This window comes from Ammospiza caudacuta, chromosome 9 (genome assembly GCF_027887145.1).
Source record: "Ammospiza caudacuta isolate bAmmCau1 chromosome 9, bAmmCau1.pri, whole genome shotgun sequence".
Taxonomy (NCBI): Eukaryota; Metazoa; Chordata; class Aves; order Passeriformes; family Passerellidae; genus Ammospiza; species Ammospiza caudacuta.
In genome coordinates, this window is record NC_080601.1 from 29,334,367 (window position 1) to 29,355,144 (window position 20,778).

The following is a 20,778-nucleotide window of genomic DNA, read 5'->3' on the forward strand; positions in this document are numbered from 1 at the left end:
CGTAGGACTGGGATCAGCACATTAAGGGAAGTCTTCACATTCAAAAATGTATGGCTTTTTCAGATAAGTAAGTATTATTTTAAAATGTATTCTTCAAAGTGAATTTCTAACAGAATATCCCTTACTTCAGTGGTTTTCCACTGGGAATTTACTGCCTAACAATGAAGCTTTAATGTTTTTGGTATATCATGCATGTCCCTAAAGTTCTTTTCTTTCTTTTCCAGCACTGGTATCCGGTGTATGTTAAGCTCAGCAGATGGAACATTGCATTTATCACCAAATAATGCAGCAGTTTTCAATCCATCAAGTATCGAAGGTGAATAATTGTATGTGCAGTAGTTAAAAACACTTTTTTTAATTGAAGAGGAAATGAGTCTCTGAGGAGAACTGTGTTTTTAAAATGAAATGTGATAAAAGTTTCAAAGGAAAAATTTTGAGAACTTGTGCACAAAATAATGAAAGCCAATACTGTGTCCTTTGAAATATGAATTTATTTTTCTTTCAAACAATAACTAGTTTTCATGCTACAACAAAACAGTGTATAATTTAGTGTAGAGACTATGAAATTATTTACTATGTAAATGGGGCATTGTTTACTGAGCACATTAATGCAATTAATATGAGCCAAGATTTAATGAAATGTGTGTAATCCATTATTTAGATTATCCACCAAATGTTGGCACCTCTTTTATCACTACACCAGCAAGATCCTTTGGCCAGCCAGGTCCTACATTTTCTTCTCCTCCATCAGGGGTAAGAGTGAGTACCTAAGCAAATTGATGTCTCTGTTTCTTGTAGAAGATTCTTGTAGAAGCCACTTCTGCTTACTGGAATTAAAACCCTGAAGGCTTTCTTTTAGGCAGTAGTCTGAATATGAATGTTATTTCAACTTCCCTACAGTTCTTTTATGCTTTTGATTTTGACCGAATATGAACTTGATTGTAGTTTTTGTTTTGCTTTGTTTTTTCCAGTGCTAACAGATGTTTGCTTGTCAGAGTTATTTGGGGAGGTTGGTAAATAGGTTTGTGTGTGTTTTCCATTGACTTTTTTCCCCCATTATCTGAGTCTTTTTGACCCAGGAAGGTCAGCTTCAGTTTGGGATGAAGATTTAGATTAATTTTGAGTTATCTTCAATATTGAGCCCATAAAACAACCTTCTATCTCTCTGGTTATTTGTAGCAATTGCTGTCTGCCTCTCTCATACTGAGGTCCTTCTCCCAGGTAGCAACAGTGGCATGGACAGTGGCTGCAGCTTCACTGTTATTCTCCTGGAGGTCCCAGATCAGTTCATTATACTGGATTAGCTTTTCCTTAGTTTATTTTAGTGTAGTATTTATATCCTCTGCTGTCACTGGTAGCCTTTCAGCAAGTTTGTTTCGATGTGGAGCCTTCCATGGTTTAGGTTTATTAGTCCCTGCCTGCTTTCAGCACAGGTACCCAGTTTTATATTGCTCTAATGCACACTTGAATTCCTAGCTCTATAGTCAAAAAATGCCAGAAAAAAGAACCAACATTAAAAGGAGTTCTTACACTGACAAAGCAGAAACATTTTAAAAGAGGAGAAAAAAACCATATTCATAATGAAAATACAAAGTTGTTAGGGCTATGAAACTCATAAAATGAAACTCATCACATATCAGAAAGCTACAACTAGAGCTGGACACACCAAAGACTTATGTTAAGGCGTTCATGGAATAGCAGCAGTAATCCAGGGGTTCAACTTTTCACCTTGTTAACTTTTATGTATATATCTCTCCTGATGTGGTCTCAGACACTGAAAAGCCAGGCTGAGTTGTGTCCCTGTGGCACTCCAGTTCATTGGAGTTCATCAGGCACTGCTTGCAGAAAGTTCACACAGATTTCCTTAATCCAGCCAATTTTCTACAGTGCAGTTTTTACTGTGCAAGAGGTTATTTGAAGGGGTTTCAGCTTCTGCCTGTCACAGGCACTGTGAGTGCAGGCCAGCAAAGAGCAGAGCTGCTCATGACAGCTGCCTCCAAGGTCAGAGGTGGACTAATAGTGGGCACAGAGGAATGTTCCTTTTCATCATGTCTGTCAACTTCGCAACAAATGAAATCACTGCTAATACCAGTGTCATTTCTCTTTAGAATCTGTCACTATTTATCATTTAAGCTGTCTGAAGGAGTCCTCTTCTGAATGACCTGCAGTATTTTGAGACATAAAAGAAACAATAACTTTGATTTTCCTGGATGCTGTAAATCCCTTTTTTCTTCAGAAGCCTATTGGATGAACAGGGAGCTATATTAGAGGTGTTAAGACTAAGTTTGCCAGCTGTCATTCACTCTGCAACCCAGGTGGCTTATAATTTATTACACCTTTGCATGGTAGTATTCACTTTCAGCTAAGCTGCTGCCATTTAACTGAGCAGTAGGAGATTACACTTGACTCTGCATGTAATCATAAACAAAGTGTTCAGATTTCTGGAAGAGCTTGCTCTGTGCTGTCCATCTGCAAATAACTCTATCCCTCTGTAAAAGGCAAGTGCTACCAGTCTTCACTTGGGCGTGGTGAGCCATTAGCACTGCAGGGATGAGATTGGCTGTTTCTTACTATCTTTATAAAAAAATTTCATGTGAAGCTCAAGAAAGGGATAAAGAATTTGAAAAGCAAGAAGCAGCAACAACAAATGTAAGAAAACAGCTGTAATTAAAAATAACCAGATTGGATGAGTGAAATAATATTGTAATTAATATGAGGTACATTTTGCTGTTGTACATAATTTTTTTTAGATTTGTGGTTTTTTAATAGCCATGCAGCTGCATTGGTAACCCCTTGTAGACATTGGTTGCCAAGAAAGTTAACTTTGAGTATTACTGAAAATTACATGCAACACCTGGCATGTAACAGCTCCTCTAACTTCCTGATTGTAGATATGGAAAGGGTATATTCCTTTTCTGGCCATGATTTACAGCTCTGTTTAATGGATGGATCCAGTTTAACTGCAATCAGCTGACAAGATTATTGCTTGGTGCAGCCTGTTGGCTTCTGGCACGAGTATGTGACCACTTCTTAATCAAGAACTACAGCAAGTTTATGGCATAGCATTTTCATTTAAGCCATTGCCAATTGTGGGGAAGTGGCAATGTCTTACAGTTGTTTGATTTAATGTACTGAGGGCTGTGTGTGGGAACGTGGGCTCCGGAGCCCAGGCACTGAAGAGCTGAGCCTTTCTAGTCCAATTGACTCTTACATATCATCTTTTAACAGATCTAACAAAACAAACAGGAGGTGATTGGTGATCTGGAGTGTTCTTACACTGGGACTGCATTTGATGTTTCCTTTTTCTCCAGCTGTAGCAGTGTTCTTCTGTGCTACATGCTGCCTTGCCAGATGTGTGCAGACATCACTACCTTTTCTGTTCAATTGGAGTTAATTGCTGCATCTTTTTTTCAGGATCAGGTCTTTGTTATTTTTCTGCCAGAATAAAAACCTAACTTCTGGACTTTTGCACTTCTCTTTTGACTTACCTTACGCACCTGAGTGGGCTCTGTGAGATGCAAGCTCAGTAGCAGATCACTGTGTAATGCAGGGTTCTAATGCAGCAAAAATACACAAATGGTTAAGTGGTGAAGTCTGAAGGGAAGGCAACAGGATGGAGGTGTAAATAAGATAACATTAGCTCTGTAACTTGTGAACTTGCTGACAAGCCAAACATTTGTGATGGCTCTGGTGAACTTGATCCCACAAGATTACATGATTTGCATCTTCCCTTGAATGGCACAATTTTAAATGAAGGTAGAGTTACTTCTTCAGTAAAATCCTAATGGAGAGGTCATAAACATGGAGGTAGTCTGGAAAGATTTAATCCTGTGTGAGTGACGTTTTGCTTGTCATTAGCTATGGTAAATTAACATTCTCTCTGGCTGTACCCTGATGTCTTTTGCACAGGGGGTGTAGAGCCTGCTTCCCATGCCAGGGAGATGGGCAGCTCTTTCAGAACTGCCCCAGCACTCCAAAATAGACTTCTACCCTTGGGAAGTGATCACCACTCCAGTGCTTTGTGCCTTTGCCAGCCCAGTTTGGGAGCTCTGCGTCTCTGCATGTCCACTGCTCACTGTGCCCCCAGGGGGAAGTCCTTCTTCCTGTGTGTTGTTGCAGTTAGAGGGAAAAGTAGCAGGTTTTCTAACCCCAGGTACAGCTGTGTGTCCTCTTACAAGTCAGGTGGGATCACTTTTACCCCCCACCCAGTGTGTTCCGTGAAGAAGGATTTTATTTAGTCCCTGCTATCCTGAACACCCATGCAGTGATTTCCAATATCCATAAATTCAGCAAGGACTGCAGTGAGTAGTTAGTTTTTGCAGGAGTATTGTTGATCCTGTTTGAAGGAGGTGTCTGCCTTCTAGAAATCCTCTCTGGACTATGCAAAGTCCAAGGACAGAGACTCCATTGGACTGCAGCTAAACATTTCCATTTCCATTTGTACTTCTAAACCAGGATTGAAAAATGCAAGAATATTTTTTCTTAATAGCAGGTGAGCACAGCATATAATTTTTTTGCAGAAATGTAAGATGTTATCTAGTGGAGAAAATATCTAACATACAAACATTGGTTTAAGTTGGGTTTTTTTCCCCCAGTTTCCCCAGAGGAAATCTACATTGGGTCGAGTTGTTCACATTTGCAACCTCCCTGAGGGAAGCTGCACAGAGAATGATGTCATTAACCTGGGCCTCCCATTTGGAAAGGTCACCAACTATATCCTCATGAAATCTACTAATCAGGTACTGTACATTTGGGGTTACCAGGGTTGACATCTGTTGGCAAAAAGACATAAAGATATAAAGACATAAACATGAAGACAGTCTTTGGGGGGAAACCTCTGATTTAGTAATAGAAACTTAAATACATGAAGTCTGCTCTCAAAGTGAAAAAAAAGTTGGTGGTCACTGAATTAGATGAGGATGTAAACATGACCACATGTAAACAAGTTCTTGTTTTAAAAATACTGGCAATCTTAATGAAAAAGTGTTGTGAATCTGTACTTCTACTAATTTTTTTTAAAAGTGAATTACTTCCTGCCTTCTCTCAGCCATTTGTTAGGGTTACTTCAGACTTCTCTTGTTCTTTATAGTAGCTTAAGTATACTCTAAGTATCTTAAGTGTATCAGTGGTGTAAGCTGGTAAGAATAGAATATCTTCTCTCACATTCCTGCAGCAGACAAAATGGATGGATGTAGAATCCATGCTGGTGGAAAATGTTTGAGATTGTAATGTGTAAAAATCACAGAATCATAGAATGGTTTGGGTTGGAGGAGACCTTAAAGACCATCTAGTTCTAACCCCCTGCCATGGACAGGGACACTTTCACTAGAACAGGTTGCTCAGAGCCCCATCCAGCCTGGCCTTGAACACTGCCAGTCAAGGAAGATTAGATACCAGTCATTTTGTTTTTAACTGAACCATCTTCTAAGGTGACATATTTGCTTTAATAGCTGGTTTGAAACCATTATTTGCAGTTAAAGAAAAAAAGAGAAATGGAATGGACTATTATAATCTCAGTTTCAGGCCTGGAAAGCTACCCAATTTTGTACTACCAAGACATTTTGCATGAGAAGCATCCAGAGAAAATTTATTATGCTGCCTTTTCTCTCTTTTACTTTGTATTCTTAGTTATGTAATAGATTGTAAAGTTTTCTCCATTTGTGCTAGGCCTTTCTGGAAATGGCTTACAGTGAAGCAGCCCAAGCCATGGTACAGTACTACAAAGAAAAACCTGCTATGATAAATGATGACAAGTTACTTATTAGGATGTCTAAAAGATACAAGGAATTACAGCTGAAGGTAAGATGGTCATTCTTGATCAAATTATATGAGTTTCCATGGCACATCTGGTGAATACATTTTAAAAGATTCTTGCTGATTACTGATTTCTAATTAATGCTTGAATATGATGGGAAAAGAAATAAAGATAAATTAAGCAGTGTATATTATTGATCTTTTACACTTGCTCTTATTCTAAATTGTAACTCTTGGAAGAGACCCCTTTTTCTATGATCGTTTCATACCATTATTTCAAAAATCCCTTCTGAACTTCATTGTGAGCAGACTCCTTGGTCTAACAAAGATCTAAAACACAGCCATGTGTAAGATACAACATGTCAGCAAAAATAAGATTATTCTATCCTTTTAGTCAGGCATTAAGCCCAGAACAGTACTTTTTTCACTGCTTCCATGCCTGAGCCATAGCAGTCTTGACACCAAGCAGTGGTAACAGGACTAAACAGAATACTGATTTCTTTTTATTTTTTGTGAATGACCTAAGTTATAAAACATGAGGGTTTTTTTCATTTAACATAGAGTCAGACCAGAGCAATATTATTTAGACTTTCTGTAGAGTGTGTGACACTTCTGTTCTGGACACTTGAGTGATGTCCAGAGATCACTGCTCTTGTGAAAGTATTTATAGAGGCTTATATACTGTCATGTAATACTAAGAGAGTAATTTTATTTCATGGTGACTTGGACCAGAACTGGCAATGCAGAGCTTAAGAGCTCCATATTGTATTACCTAACACAGCACAAAGTTATTTTGTAGAACAGATCTGTAATGTTCCAATTTAATGTTAAGAGTCCTTTATGAGCCTTGGGGAAAAAAAAAATAAAAGAACTTGGATAGTTTGACTTGACCTTTGGAAAAGCCTCTTTCTCTCCTGTATGTGTATACTAGCTTAAGGAGACTTAAAATGAGTTGCCAAAAGTTCATAAATCAGGGCAGACTTTCCTAATGTGGCACAGGGAGGGGTTCAGATGTTTGGTGGTGGAGATTGACAGAGAGGCAGGAGTTACCCAGAGGAATGTGATAGTTTGCCTAGATTCCAGGAAGATTTTTCTGCTTTTCCAATGACAATTTTTCAGGTCACGGAATCATTTTGCTTTGCAAAAGAAAGCAAGCAAATAAAAATACCAAGAAGGAAATAGTCATGAGCTAGCACATACTGCTACAAACTGCTGAGTTCCTGCATGATTATGTTGCTCATCTGTGTGTGCTCCAAGTGTTTGAGGAATTGTGAGCACTCCAGACTGTGTAGGGCATCCTACCTAGGAGTAATCAACACCCCAGGATACATCTTGCACTTAGCTTGTCTGAAGCTCTCCTTGTCTAAACATAGTCCTTTAGAGCTATAATCCAGAATGAATAACTCTGAGATCAAGAGAAGGCAGTTCATACCTAGAGGATCAGAGATAGGCTGCTATACATATTCGATTCTGTATCAGAAAAATTTGTCTGGTTTGTTTCCTCTTAGATCCAGTTCCTAGAAAATGCTCTGTAGTGATTGTGTAACAAGGTTTGAAAACAAGCTAGTTTTCAAAGCCTGTTAGAGCAGCCAAATATGAAGAGAGACTGCTACAACGTAATGGAGCAAATTTTCCATTTGTATCATTTTACTGCTTTGATCGTGCTGTTGAGAAGGCAACTGCAAAAGAGAGTGTAACCACAACACTGAAACTAAGTATTTCTAGTTCTAGAATAATTCAGTGAAGCATGGATACTGTTTCTTGAAGGACAAATCACCTGTGTCAGCTTGGAGAGTAGGGCAGCATGCTAAACAGTGTCTTTGTTTATTTTAGAAGCCCGGTAAGAATGTGGCTGCTATTATCCAGGACATCCACTCGCAGAGGGAGAGGGACCTGCTGCGTGAAGTGGACAGGTAAAGTTTCTCCAAAGTTTGGAACTGAAAGTCTGTAAATCTGCAGATATAAGGAGCATTATCTGTGTGCTTCCCTCTCATATTTAATTTTCTTTCCTAACTGGGATTTCACTTATAATATAGTATCTATTTTTATACAGTTCAATAGTTGGTACAGGGCCTGTATAATGAGATCCAATTGAAACTGTGCATGTTATGAAACTAATTCTTTCCTACTGATTATGTCTCAGAAGGTATGTCTGGCATGTGAAGAGCATAAAAATGAAACTTTTCCACTCTCCTCCCTGTTGACTGAAAAGCATAAAGGCTGGGGGTGCTTTGAGACCAAGTGGGAAGGAGGCAGTTCAGATTAAAATGTATTTAGGTACATTTCTGATATCTCTGACTTCTGGAACTTTCAGCAAAACGGGAGAGGAATCACAGTCCAAAAACATCTCTTTTAAACAGGTGGTCTTTGTCACTTCTGTGTCAGAGATGCCCTAGCTGAGTGAGTATTATGGGTATACACATTAGGGTCATTGTAAAGGTATTAATATATTATAAGCTTTTAATGCTAAACCCTTCTGAGATGCTTTTAAGAATGAATGAATGTATTCTTGACAGTTCTGTGGGGATTTAGTTAAGCTCTGTGGCTATGACACTGCCTTTTCTCCTGTTCACTGTTTGCAGCTGTGCAGTGCATGTCTGTGAAAGGCCTGGGGTCTCAGGTTCGCAGTCCCCAGGGCAGTCCCCATGAGCCTCCAGTGTACAAGAATTGGTAGACAGCAGTGGGTCAGCCAGTTTCAGTAGCTGCCTTTTCCCCCTGCAGCAGGTACGGCACCGAGAGGCCCCGCTCCCGCAGCCCCATAAGCCGCTCGCTGTCACCCCGGTCCCACACGCCCAGCTTCACCTCGTGCAGTTCACCGCACAGCCCGCTGGGGACCAGCAGGACCGACTGGGGAAATGGGCGAGACGCGTGGGATCAGTCCCCCTACTCTCGACGGGAAGAGGAAAGAGATAGCAGAGAATGGCGAGAGAATGGGGACGAGAAGAGGGACAGGACGGACACGTGGGTACACGAGAGGAAACATTACTCCCGACAACTGGACAAGTTTGATTTGGATGAACGGCTTGAAGGAGGCAGAGGACACCGAGAAAAATACTTAAAGACTGGTTCCCCTGGGTCCCTTCACCCTTTGTCCGGCTACAAGAACAGGGAAGATGATTATTACAGAAAATCCTCTAAGTCAAAATCTGACAAGTTTCAAAGGCAGCTGCAGGATTTACCTGGGAGATCTAAGAGGAAGGAAGAGGCAAAGTTAAGGGAACGCAGGCATTCTTACAATGAGGACACTGCCAGGGAGGAGGCAGCTGAACAGAAGCACAGCAAAGCATCTGAGGGCTCCAGGCAAAAACAAAGTGATAAGAATAAGGTGAAGAAAGCTGAAAAAGACCAAGAAGATGCTACTGCTGAAGGCAGTGATGTAAAGGAAACCAAACCACCTGAGAACGAGGTAAATAGAGATCTAAAACTATATGTAAGAGGAAGTGTAAGTGGTGAAGTAATACATTTTCTGAAATATCTTAGAGAATTTGTTGTGGGTGTGATGCCAGCAATGTGAAATGTTTTTCCATGATGAAATTAGGGAATGTAGTCACAGAAGAAGTCTTGGGAGGCCATCTTGTCCGTGTTTTTGCCCAGACCATGCAGATCTATTACACTCTTGTGGTATTGGTTATATGGACATTATCATTTTGTATCTAGCATAGAACCTTTGGGTAACAAATGAGGGGATGGGGTCAGACAGCTGCAAATGAAACCAAGTGACAGTCTGCTATTTGCATGCAGGTTGTGTGTGAAGAGGCAATTGTCCTCCTCCTAACTCTGTGCAGAATGCCCCATAGCTGCTCTTTCTGCATCCATCACCTGCTTCTGCTGCCAGTGAGGAGGACTGAGTTATCTGGAAATTAAGTAATACTTTAAAGAGGTGCACAGTATTTATACAGGGAAGTGGTTGCTATACTATCAAAATGGAGAACGAACTTTTAATGAGAAACATTTCTTTCTGGATAACTCAACAGATCAATTGTTTCTATTAATCATGTGTGCCTACCCTCAACTGTGGCTGGCAGGGATAATTCACACCACTCCCTTCAATGTTCTGGCAGAAATCTCTTCCCATGACAGAAACCACTGAATCAGCTCACCTATAAAATTATGCAATCTCTGGAGAAATACTTCCAGTGGTAAAGTGGCAATGTTTTTGGGTTTGATTCTCCACTGGGAAGAAGTAGGAGGGGGAACACCTCCAGATACCTCATTTGCTCGGTCTGAGTACAGCCCATACTCACATCCCCACCCCTTGGAGATCTGGTTACTGGCTCTTGGCCACCTTGCCACCCCTGGAGTCCCCCAGGGATAGCTGCTGCCATCCACCCTCAGGTCTGTTGGCACAGGAGCCTGCAGATATGCTTGGCAGACCAGGGCTCCATCTCTTGCTTGTGCCTTTGTGCTGCCAGGGCCATTGTTGGTTGTTTCCAGTTGACCTTCTTCTCCTGAGGGGCTGAGTTGGTGGAATTTCCTAGATTTGTAACTCACTAGTCTGTAACCAGCAGCAGCACTGCCTCATGCCAGATAAGCATGTTTGTACCACCTTTTATCATCTTTCTCCTTTGGCTGGTGTTTTACTATGGTGTGTGGTTCCCTGGGAGGAGACGTCAGAGAGAAATGTCAGACAGCATCCTAAATCACACTCCTCTGCATGTTTTCCAAGTTGTTTTACAGTGGCTTTGCTAAAGATATACCTCTCTGGGGACTATTGCTAGTAATTTATTTTAAAAGGAAAAAATAGTTTTGTATGTCTTGGACTCACTTTTGATTTGTCCCTCTTTTACTAAGTATGAGGTAGTACTGTGGTTTTGTTCTTCCCAAGTATGAACTGTACAACCAATTCCATTTTCAACTGATGCTGTGTCAATAAACTAAACAGTCGAGGTCTTCTGCAGTGTTTAACACTGCTGCTCTCCTTACCACATCTGAGCCAACATAACAAATGTGGGTAGAGAACAGAAGAGTGGAGGCTGGAAATTTTAATGAATTGACATTCTCCCCCACCTGTCTTTCAGCCAACTCTGTGATATAAATTACACCTCTAATTTAGTTTAAAATTCTTTTTCTTAATTCTTATTTGTACAGCTACAGCTCTGCTAACGGAATTTATTGTTGGGTCTTTTCCCACAGCCTAGTTGACTTGCATAAACTTTAGAAATAAAGAATGTGACCTTGTGAGTGACTTTGCTTCTCTAAACCCAGAATAGAAACATACTAGAGCACCACTGTGTGTTGTATACATGTATATGTATTTATTTTAGCTTGAAAAAGAGGAGCAAGTTCCAGTGAAGAGCTCACCTTCAGATAATAAACAAGGAAAAGAATCTGGAGAGATTCTGGAAAACACAAGGAAAGAGAAGGTTGGTGACACATTGTTGGTGTAGCTTCTTTGAGAAAATGATTGAAACCTCAGGTTTGGTAGAATGTCCTCCCAAATTAAATATTAACCTCTCATGAAAAACCACATAAAGGGGTTGGATGAAGGAAGTTGTCAAAATTAGCTTGCCTTATCTTGACCTCTGCTTTAAGGGACAGCTTTTCCTGAAGTCTCCAGAATTCTTTTTTTAGTTACTCTTTGCTCATGTACATTGCTTCACATACATAGCGCTTGGCAGTGGCAGCTGTGAGGAATGTATGCCCAAGTGAGGTGGGTAACTTGGCAAACCCTGCCCAAAAATAGGAGATGTGGTCAGTTAGTGGGGAAGGAGGGGAGATATGATGAATACTGCTTAGAACATTGGCCTTCTGAACTATAGATAGCAGTCTTCTGATTGTTTCTGGTTTTAATTAAATAATGCTTTACAGCACCCCTACGGCTGCATTGCAGTCGGGGACAGCAATGTCCCTGGAATTCCTCCAGCTTCATTTCTGTAGGGTCATGGGTTGATGGTCAAATATGGAAGATATTGATATCTGTTGCTGCAGAAAACTGATCTCCTGGCAAGAGCAGTGCCAGCTCACAGAGTTTTCATGCTGTTTTAGGATTCTAGGAGGGGAAGTGTGGGAATAGCCAAACAGGAGGAGAATACAGATTATTAATAGATTGTGTGTACACAAGGAGTCTGGGAGTTGAAATCTAAGATGCAAGTATATCTTAAAAGTAAGATATACCTTTTAATTCTAAGACTTCACAAGTCCAGTATTAGTGCCTAAGTCCTGTAAGTCTGAAACTGCATGTATGAGGTATTTCAGAATATGTGCCTTGGGGTATAACTGTAAACCTGCTTTTTTTCCTAAAGTTTAGGCCAGTGGCTCCCAGCACAGTCCCTGCCAGAGGGATCTTGCTGGTGGAAGGAAATGACTGCAGAAGGAAGCCATGTTTTCTCAGTCACCATGTGAATTTAAAGGACCTGGTCCAGGAAAGAGAAAGCCACAGTGGCTTGAATGGGGTTCAGTATATTTTCATTGCACTGAGAAGGAGGCAGAGGAGGGAGATCACACAGTAGCATCAATTGGATAACAAAGTGTAACACATTGTGCCTTGCTCTACTGCTTACAGAAAAGCAAGGAGCAGAGGACTGGAGAGACTGCAGTCCCCAAGGCAGTTACAGAATCTTCACAAAGAGAAGTTTATGTGATAATTCAAGAGGTTTTTTTTGTCCTTGTGCATAAGATTTAAAATCACAGCACCAAGGCATATCACTCTTTGAAATTAAAACACAAGAGGAGTTAGACATGGCCATATCAAGGTTTTTCCTGGTTTCAAGGACCACTTTTTACAGTGATTAACTATAATCACCAATCTCTCAAATGTTTTACGTCTGTGACAGGACCGAGACTGGGAGAGTGGAAGTGAAATAGAAGGTGAGACCTGGTATCCTGCTAACATGGAGGAATTAGTGACAGTAGATGAAGTGGGAGAAGATGATTTAATTATGGAGCCTGATATAACTGAGCTTGAAGAAATAGTCCCAGTTGATCAGAAAAATAAAGCTGCTTCAGAAATGTGTCCCTGTATGTCAACCATGCTAGAACTGAAAAACGATCACAGCCACTTAACAAGAAGTGACGACAAATTTGCCCATAAAGCTTTAGAAACAAACTTCAGAACAGCAAAGGGCAGTGCAGCTTCTAGTGGCTGTCAGGAAGATGATGAGGATGATGATAATGATGATGCTGTAACTGAAGCATCAAGCCTAAATCTGGACCCTGAACAGAAGCCAGAGGAGTTGAAAGAAGACCAATCTGCTAAGGAGTCTGATTGCCAGCAGAAGGAAGGGAAAATTGATAAGAGCTCTGACACTCGTTTAGAGCCTGAAGATCACCAAATACCTTCTGTTCATCTGAAAGAAGAGACTCTCCAGCTCCCTGATGCATTTATAGATGATTACAAACAGATGGGATCACAAGGAGCTGAGAGCAGAGAAATTACGGAAACGCTCATTAAAAACACTAGTGAAGAAACAAGACATGGAAGCCAAGAGTGTCCAGAGGCCAAGGGTAACTACTGCTTTTTTTCCCTTCTGCCTGCAGAGAGCCTTGCATGTTTTCTCTGAGGGTAGACTGAAATTTATTGCTAACAAGAACAAGTGTCGTTAATAGTATCAAGGCTTGTCCTTGGAGCAGCTTAGTAAAAGAACCCCAGTGCCTTCGGCCAAGCTAAATCATTAGAGCCTCTTAGATGAATAGTGTAAAGGAAATATGATAAGCAGCTTGCAAGCTTTCTGAAAGGCATAAGCTGCTATAATTGTCATGTCAAGGTTCACATGAGTTTAGCTGAAGTCTTTCAGTGCCTTGCTAAATTTATTTTGAATTGTCAATGAAATGAGTGACAGTCTCTGAAGGTCAACAGAAAAGTATCTGTAATGTCTGGCTGGCTCCTGGACAAGGTGGGTATTCTTACACACTGTACTGAAGCATTTTTAATATGGATATCGTGCATAGATTGTTACTTCTCAGTCCCTGTTCATGCAAATATATGCCTTTTGCCAGGACTTGCTTTATCATGTCCTGTTCTACTGCATGCTGCCTTTAATATAACTGATAGGATGTGCTGTGAGATAATGTCAATAAATGTAATCATAGCTACCTATTTATATTTGTCAGGAAAAAAGGGATCTTGAGGTCTGAAAGTCAGTTCAGTTCCTTACCATGATACTTGAAAATGGGCTGTGCATAGTGAGATGAAGTGAAAAACTACATTGAGTATGTTGGTCAGAAATGCTCTTTTTTAATTGCTGCCAGAGCCCATGTGATGGACAGGGGCTTTTGAAAAGAAGCTGATGGAAGATTTTTGAGAGTGCAATGCTGGAAGCATTTCATGTGAGCATCTGATTTTGAGCTAACTTCTTCCTCCAGGACAGATTTGAAACTCATTCGTTTTTAATACTTGCCTGATTGGCCTGAAGACACCTTGCCAGACTTTGCATGTTTGGAGATAATATTGCCATGGGACTGGGCAGGGCAAAGTTGGCTCTCCTGGGCTTCCTGGGCAGCCAGCTGATGAAAGAGTTGGGTGTCTCAAGAGCATATTTACTAGTGTTTCCAGCATCTCAGCTTCCAGCTTGTCAGCAGGGAGCCTGGAAGCTCCAGGGCCTCTCATGCTTCCCAGGTTTCAGACATGGACTCGTTATCTGGGATCTGCTCTCCAAGGCTCTAGGCCCTCTACCAATGCAGCTGCCAGCTCAGAAGCACAGAAATCAACTGAAGTGGAGCTTCAGTTGCTGCAAAGGCCATGAGTGTCTTAGCTTACCAGCTTACTGGGGGTCTTCCAAGTTCTCTGCTGCAATATTGGAATCCTGGGGTAGGTTTAAAGTTAACTTGAAAGCCAACCAGTTAGGATTTTATATTATTTTATTTTAAATCATGCAATAGACATATTTAAAAGTGAAGAAAAATTCATTCTCATAGCCAGAAACTGTAGATCTTTGAACTACAGACTTGAAAGACAGGAAAGGTTTGGTTTGGGCAAAAACATGTTTGTTTTATAAGAAAATATATCCCTTATTTAGGTGAAATTTGCAATCCATTAGAAATTTTGTCAGGGCAAGTAAAGTAGTTCTTTGACGTAAGGACTGAAAAAGAAGAATCAGACCAGTTTATCTGTATTTCTGTAGCTTTGTGATAGCAAATTCCTCTTCTTTTTAAATAAAATTAATTCATATGATAACAATCATGGGAAGGGACATCATCTGTTCTTTTGACTGGCTATATCTACCTCAGCAAACCAACCCAGTGTTTCCACATCTTGAATCTCCTGCTGTGTCAATTAGTGTCAGCCAGCAGGGACCCACCATCCATCCCTACTATTCAGAAACCAAAATCTTTTAGTGGCTGAGTGCCATAAAGCAGGAACTATCCCTTGGAGAGATGAGGATGGGAGGAGTGGCTCCAGGGAGAAGATGCCAATGATGCTGCAGGGATCCTACAAAAGGCAGCTTTGGAGAATTGTATTCATCAGGTCCTGCTGCCCCCACCATCCCATCTCAGCAGCCCCTGTGTCAGCCCAGCTGCAGCACTGATCATGCAGTAATATATGTGATTAAAAAGCTGCAGTCAGGCCATACTTCTGCCAGAGGTGTGTAATGTTATAGCTCTGTTTATAGACTAAAATACAAAACCCCCTCCAAACATAGCATTAAATTAGAAATAGAAAAATGGTCTACTGGGAGAAAGCAGAGTGACTGCACACCATAGCACAGCTGCTGGAGTTGCACTAAACAGGCCTCTGATTGGAATGGAAAAGCATTTTTTTCCTGATTTTACTTCATTTATAGATCCACCCAGAAAGTGTTCCCAAGAAGCTTTACAAACATCTCTTTAATAAACTATTTTCATTCAATGCATTTATTCATTTGTTAAGCAAATTCTAGGTACTTGGAAATGAGATCTCTGGAATTCCCGGAGGTAGAGCCTAAACAAAGGCCCTCTGCAGCAGGCTGGGAGCAAGAGGACGTCTTCACCGAGCTCAGCATTCCCCTGGGTACGTTGGGCCGCCCCCTGCAATACCCAGGGCTTACAACAAGATGTCACTTTAAGGCTACTCGCTATATTTATTTCTCAGAGCAGATGTGAGGAGAGAAGGAACAGAGTCTATGACAGACGGGTAGCTGTTGAAAGAAACAGCCTTTTGATTCTAGATCATTGCTAATTCATTCCAAATGAATGGCAAAAGGCAGCTGATGAGATGAAATAAGTTCCCTTAGACTATATGTGAAATACATATGAAAAATTACTTAGTAATTTAAAAGTCTTTGGCATAAAGCATAAACAGAAGTATTGGCTTTACTGTGTAAATACTGATTATGAGCAAAACACCTGGAAGAAGTACATCCTCAAAAGCAATCTGTGTAACGAACATGTATTTACTGCTAAACAGTATTATTGCCTTTCTAGCCCTTGAGGTTACAGAGTGAAGTTTCCAGTCAATATTATGACAAAATAGATCTTAAAGCATGTATATCTGAGAGAGAAGAGAAAAGGTGTGTTTTCAATACACAAGATTTAAAAGTGCAGCTCAATATTGCAAAATTAGGGAAATCAGAGAAGTGATTCAGGATTCAGTCTTCCTATTCTAATATTTAACTAAAAAGCATATTTTTTTCTTTGAAAACAAGTTTATTATGAGAGGGATAGGATTTCAACTGACACTTTAATGTAATTCAGAATTTCTCAACAGGCGTGGAATTCGTGGTGCCTAGAACTGGGTTTTACTGCAAGCTCTGTGGACTCTTCTATACAAATGAAGAGACAGCAAAGACAAGTCACTGCAGGAGTACTGTTCACTACAAAAATCTCCAGGTAAAAACACACCTGAAGCTACCTAACAACAAGCTTGTGGAATGGTTTGTGTGTAAGGTAGATGATGCGATAAAAAATTAGTTTTTAGTCTGTAGACAGAATTCAGATGAAGTGAAATTCAGGTAAACAAACTTTTCAGTAGTTCCAATCATTAGCATGCTAATTTCTCAGTCTCAGGTCCTTGAAATCAACTTCTGGATCATAGGTAAAAAGAGACTTCTCATCTACATTTGGTCCTTGTGACTAGCACAGCATGCAAGTCAGATCTTTAATTCCCTGTTTCAGAGGGTCCCAGATGTTTCTGTCACTGGCAGTGACCCCAGCAGTTCAGTACATCTTAACATCAGGAGCATTAAACATGGCATTTGTCTGATATCATAGCCAGAGCCATTTCTGTGTTGGTGTGGGTTCTCAGCATGTTTCAGTTCGCAGCTCTCTGTGACACATGGGCTCTGTCAGGCATTTCCTGTGACCTGCTGAAATCCCCTCCCTGTGTGCAGAGCAGCCCTGCTGGGTCATTTCCATCGGGATGTGCAGGAGCATGTCAGTGCTTGTTGCTCCATAAGAATGTAACAAAAACACGTCAGCAGTTGGTAACAGCGCAGGGAGACCATGTGTGCCTGCAGTTCAATCAAAGACCTGCCTTTGTCGCTTTTGAGAGGCACCATCAATAGAATCAGTCACAACAGCCTGAGCATTGCCTGCCCTAATGTCCCGTGCTCAGGGCTCCTCGAGGCTCCCACCCCCAGTCCTGCCTGTGAGCAGGGTGTGTACACTACACACACACTCGTGCTGGCATTCTCATACTCTTAGCAAAAGTGATGGCAGAGCAAAGCAGGGCTGCTCCTCCTTTCTCTGCTCCTTCCCTCTGCCCACAGTAACTATGCAGTAACTCTGCTTCTGTTCAAGTAATAGCTCTCTTTCCTTAGCTGGCTAGTAGGCATTGACACTCACAGTCAAGTCATTTCTCTGGGAGAATTTTCTTCTTGGTTTTCCTGAAATTCCATAGCTGTAATTATACAAAGGCCTCTGGCTTCCAAAGGCTTCCTACAGAGCTCTCATACTTGCTCATAATGGACCCTCTAAGTGCAAGCTTGAAAAACAGGTGCCAAGTTAGCATTCCTTTTTTTGCTTCAAACAAAAAACCCAGAGGGATTCACCAGAGGTGGCACCACTCAGTGCAGGCTGTGTATCCCATGCAAGTCTGTCCCCAAGAAACTCATTCTAAAGAAAGATTGCAGCTCCTGCCCCTGGAAACTGGTTCCATGCAAAGAAGAGGGATTTTTCTTTTTTAATTTTCTACCTTATTTTGTTAAAGTCATAAGAAACAGGCCCAACTAAAACTGACTTAGTGTGAAAATAACCTCTTTTTCTCCCCATTAAGACATTTCCAGTGAGTACTGTGGGAGATAGCTAACACTGACTTGAGATAAAAGAACAAAGACTATAAAAGCTGTTAAAATTAAATCTGCCAAATGCAGCAATAAAAACAGGCTGTTCTGTTGAGCCATACCTCTTATCTTGCTACATACAGGAAGTAAATGTCTTGTCCAACTTTTGCCTGCTCAAATGGAAACTTAGCAAATTTAAAATCACTGCCCTGTGCTGCTAGAACCCTTTTAGTCTCCATAATGATCTTTTATGCATTCTGCAAGGAATATGAGGCTTCTCCTGTGATGATGCAAGTTAATGAGTGTATCCACCAATGTAGGAACTAGGGACTCTGTAGTGCAGCTATGGGAGTGCTGCTGCAGTGTTCCTGTTCTCCTTCCTGAATGCCAAATGCCATCATCCAGTGACAACAACAGTGTCCCAAATTGTGTCACAGCTTTGAGTCTTTTATAGCTGATTTGCTACTTGTTGTCTCTCATGTGATCTCCTTGAGCCACATCCAAAATATATGTTCAGTGTTTGGATATGGATGCAACACTGAACAGCTTGTTTTCCAATTTTCTTCCAAAAGCCTTGTTTAAATGGTGATAGTTTTGTCTTGAAGTAGTCAACTTTATCTAACTACAATGCCCCTCAAATAATATCAATCACTGATTAAAAAAATCAGCTGTTTCTTTGCCAGCCTTGCAGACTTTTTGTAATTTTTAATTCTCTTCATCATAATAAATTATTTTCCCAGGTGATATTTGTATTTACGGATACACTGCAATTCCTGTGTCGAAAAAATCCATATTTTTGCCATCCCTTCCTCCAGCTACCATTCATCTGGTGGAAGCTACCTTGGCAACTCAGTGCAATATTCCATCCTGTTTTCCATTGGCTTTATGCAGTAATTGTCAAAACTTGTATTTAAATGAAAAAATATACATTTTTTTACTTGACTTCCATTTTGCTATATATTAATCTGAATCTCAAATTTCAAATCTGTTGTTTGTGGTACTCATGACAGCTGGCAAAATCAGCTAAAGGTAGTGGATAGAACTCAGTCTTATTTTGGTCGGTGCTCATGAAAAGCCCCAAAAGCGTGGGTTATCTGATGCAGGGACAAGTGTTAGTGATTTATTACAGTTCATGCTGTACAGAACATGTCTCCCTGCCTTTATGGTCCCTATATCTCTGTATACTACTGTAACATTTACTCTGGCTTTTTGCCACGTGGAATTTTGCACCCAGAGATCAGGACTGAGAGTTGTGTAATTTCCACAGCCCAGTCTCTCTAGTCAGAGTAATAAGGGTGCAGTCCATGGGTATGTCCATTCATTACCATTGCTGAGTAACTTTCAGATGAACCTCTTATATTCAAAACTTGTATTTATCTGAGAGAATGTGGCAATTCTAACACAGCCCTTAGGATTTTTACAGCCATTTCTTATTTAATCTCTTCCCCATGGATGCCAAAGAGTAAACTGTACTCTGGGGAAATCCTGCAAGTAGAGAATTTTGCAGTGATGTGAAAGGACCTTTTCAAAATAAATCAGCATAAGAAAATAGCTAGAATAGGAGTTTTATGATCCTAATAATGTGTAGATCAGTTATTCTTGAGTATAATGGAGGTGATGTGTGTAAATAATTAAAAAGAATACTGCTACATTATTATGCTGGAATTTCCCAGGTGTCTCTGCACTAACTGTTGCTGAAAAAGTTTCTTTCCATCCATTTCTATGTCTCCTGACCTTGAATAAATAGTTTGAGCACTATTTTGAGACCCATACCCATTCATCATCCATTTTGCGTGCAGCTCTGCCAACTAAGAGCACTGCCAAAAGGCTGAAAGCCTCACTGGCCATGTCTGTTCTTTTAAATCTCAGTGAGTACCCAAAGCAGTGAAAGGCTTTATCTTAGAGAAACACAATAAAGGTAAATACTCTAGCCAAATTGCTAAATTGTGTTGATTATTACTGAGTGTGATTATTCCATTAAAACAAAATGTTCTCATACAAAAGGTGTATCTCTGAGCTGGACATGCTGAAAATATAATATATAAACTTTAAATCAAGACTCTGAAATCACATTTATGTTCTGACACACCAGAATGCAGTTGACTCAGTGGAGTTAGTTCCTGCCCTGTAGCACAGGGGAGTAGAGTAGAGGTGAGGTCTGGTCATACAGACTGATGGGGAGTGGAGTCCTCCTGGTTCTGTCACCAGTTCCTCCTGTGGCACACAGTAAAGCTCTGAACTTCTGAGGCTCTGCATGTATTCAGCTAGTTTGCCTGACACAGCCATATCTTCTAGCTTGAGTTTTCACCAAAATGGGGCTTCTGTGTGCTTTCTTTTCCTTTTGAGATATTGGAAGAGTTAGAGCTCTGAAGAGGCATAAAGAATCCTGTGTTGAATATTTCCAGTTTTGGTAACAATGCTTTGGTTTTTTTATGTGATTGCAGAAGTATCTATCCCAGCTTGCAGAAGAGAGCCTGAAAATGAAGGAAGAAGGCAGCCCTCTGCCTCAGGATGACACTGGCATCGTTCCTCACTTTGCAAAGAAAAAACTGTGATGCAGATGAACTGGAAGAGCTGTAATGAGTGAATGCTGATACCTTTTTTTTTTTTTTAATTTCTATGATATAACTGTCAATTTGCACTGTACAGAGGAGGGGAAATAAAGAGCATGTTCCATGCATCTATGCCCAGAGTGCCATTAAAAACCAAAATGCCTGAAACTGTTTCCCACGGTGAAGCAATGCTGGCATATCTGTTAGAAGTGGAGCAATTCTTTCTCACACTCTGCGTGCTGGGAGTGGTTTCCTAGATTAAATCAGAATTCTCAGGGATTCTTAAAGTTTTAGTTCTGATGTAACATGTCAGGTCAGGTGGAGTACTTAGAAGCACT

The 20,778-nt window shown here is 40.6% G+C and overlaps 1 protein-coding gene across 1 annotated transcript in view; it reads left to right on the top strand.

Moving 5' to 3' along the window:
- Positions 1-20,546, top strand: part of RBM20 (RNA binding motif protein 20) — a 95,598-nt gene extending 75,052 nt beyond the window's left edge. The window contains exons 3-14 of the mRNA XM_058810725.1: positions 6-67; positions 225-316; positions 662-759; positions 4,596-4,739; positions 5,668-5,799; positions 7,588-7,667; positions 8,476-9,160; positions 11,019-11,117; positions 12,528-13,197; positions 15,560-15,679; positions 16,376-16,497; positions 20,333-20,546. Of these exons, the coding sequence (XP_058666708.1) occupies positions 6-67; positions 225-316; positions 662-759; positions 4,596-4,739; positions 5,668-5,799; positions 7,588-7,667; positions 8,476-9,160; positions 11,019-11,117; positions 12,528-13,197; positions 15,560-15,679; positions 16,376-16,497; positions 20,333-20,443 (2,415 nt within the window). The 3' untranslated portion in view covers positions 20,444-20,546. The remainder of the gene's footprint in view (positions 1-5; positions 68-224; positions 317-661; positions 760-4,595; positions 4,740-5,667; positions 5,800-7,587; positions 7,668-8,475; positions 9,161-11,018; positions 11,118-12,527; positions 13,198-15,559; positions 15,680-16,375; positions 16,498-20,332) is intronic.
- The last annotated feature ends 232 nt before the right edge of the window (positions 20,547-20,778 follow it).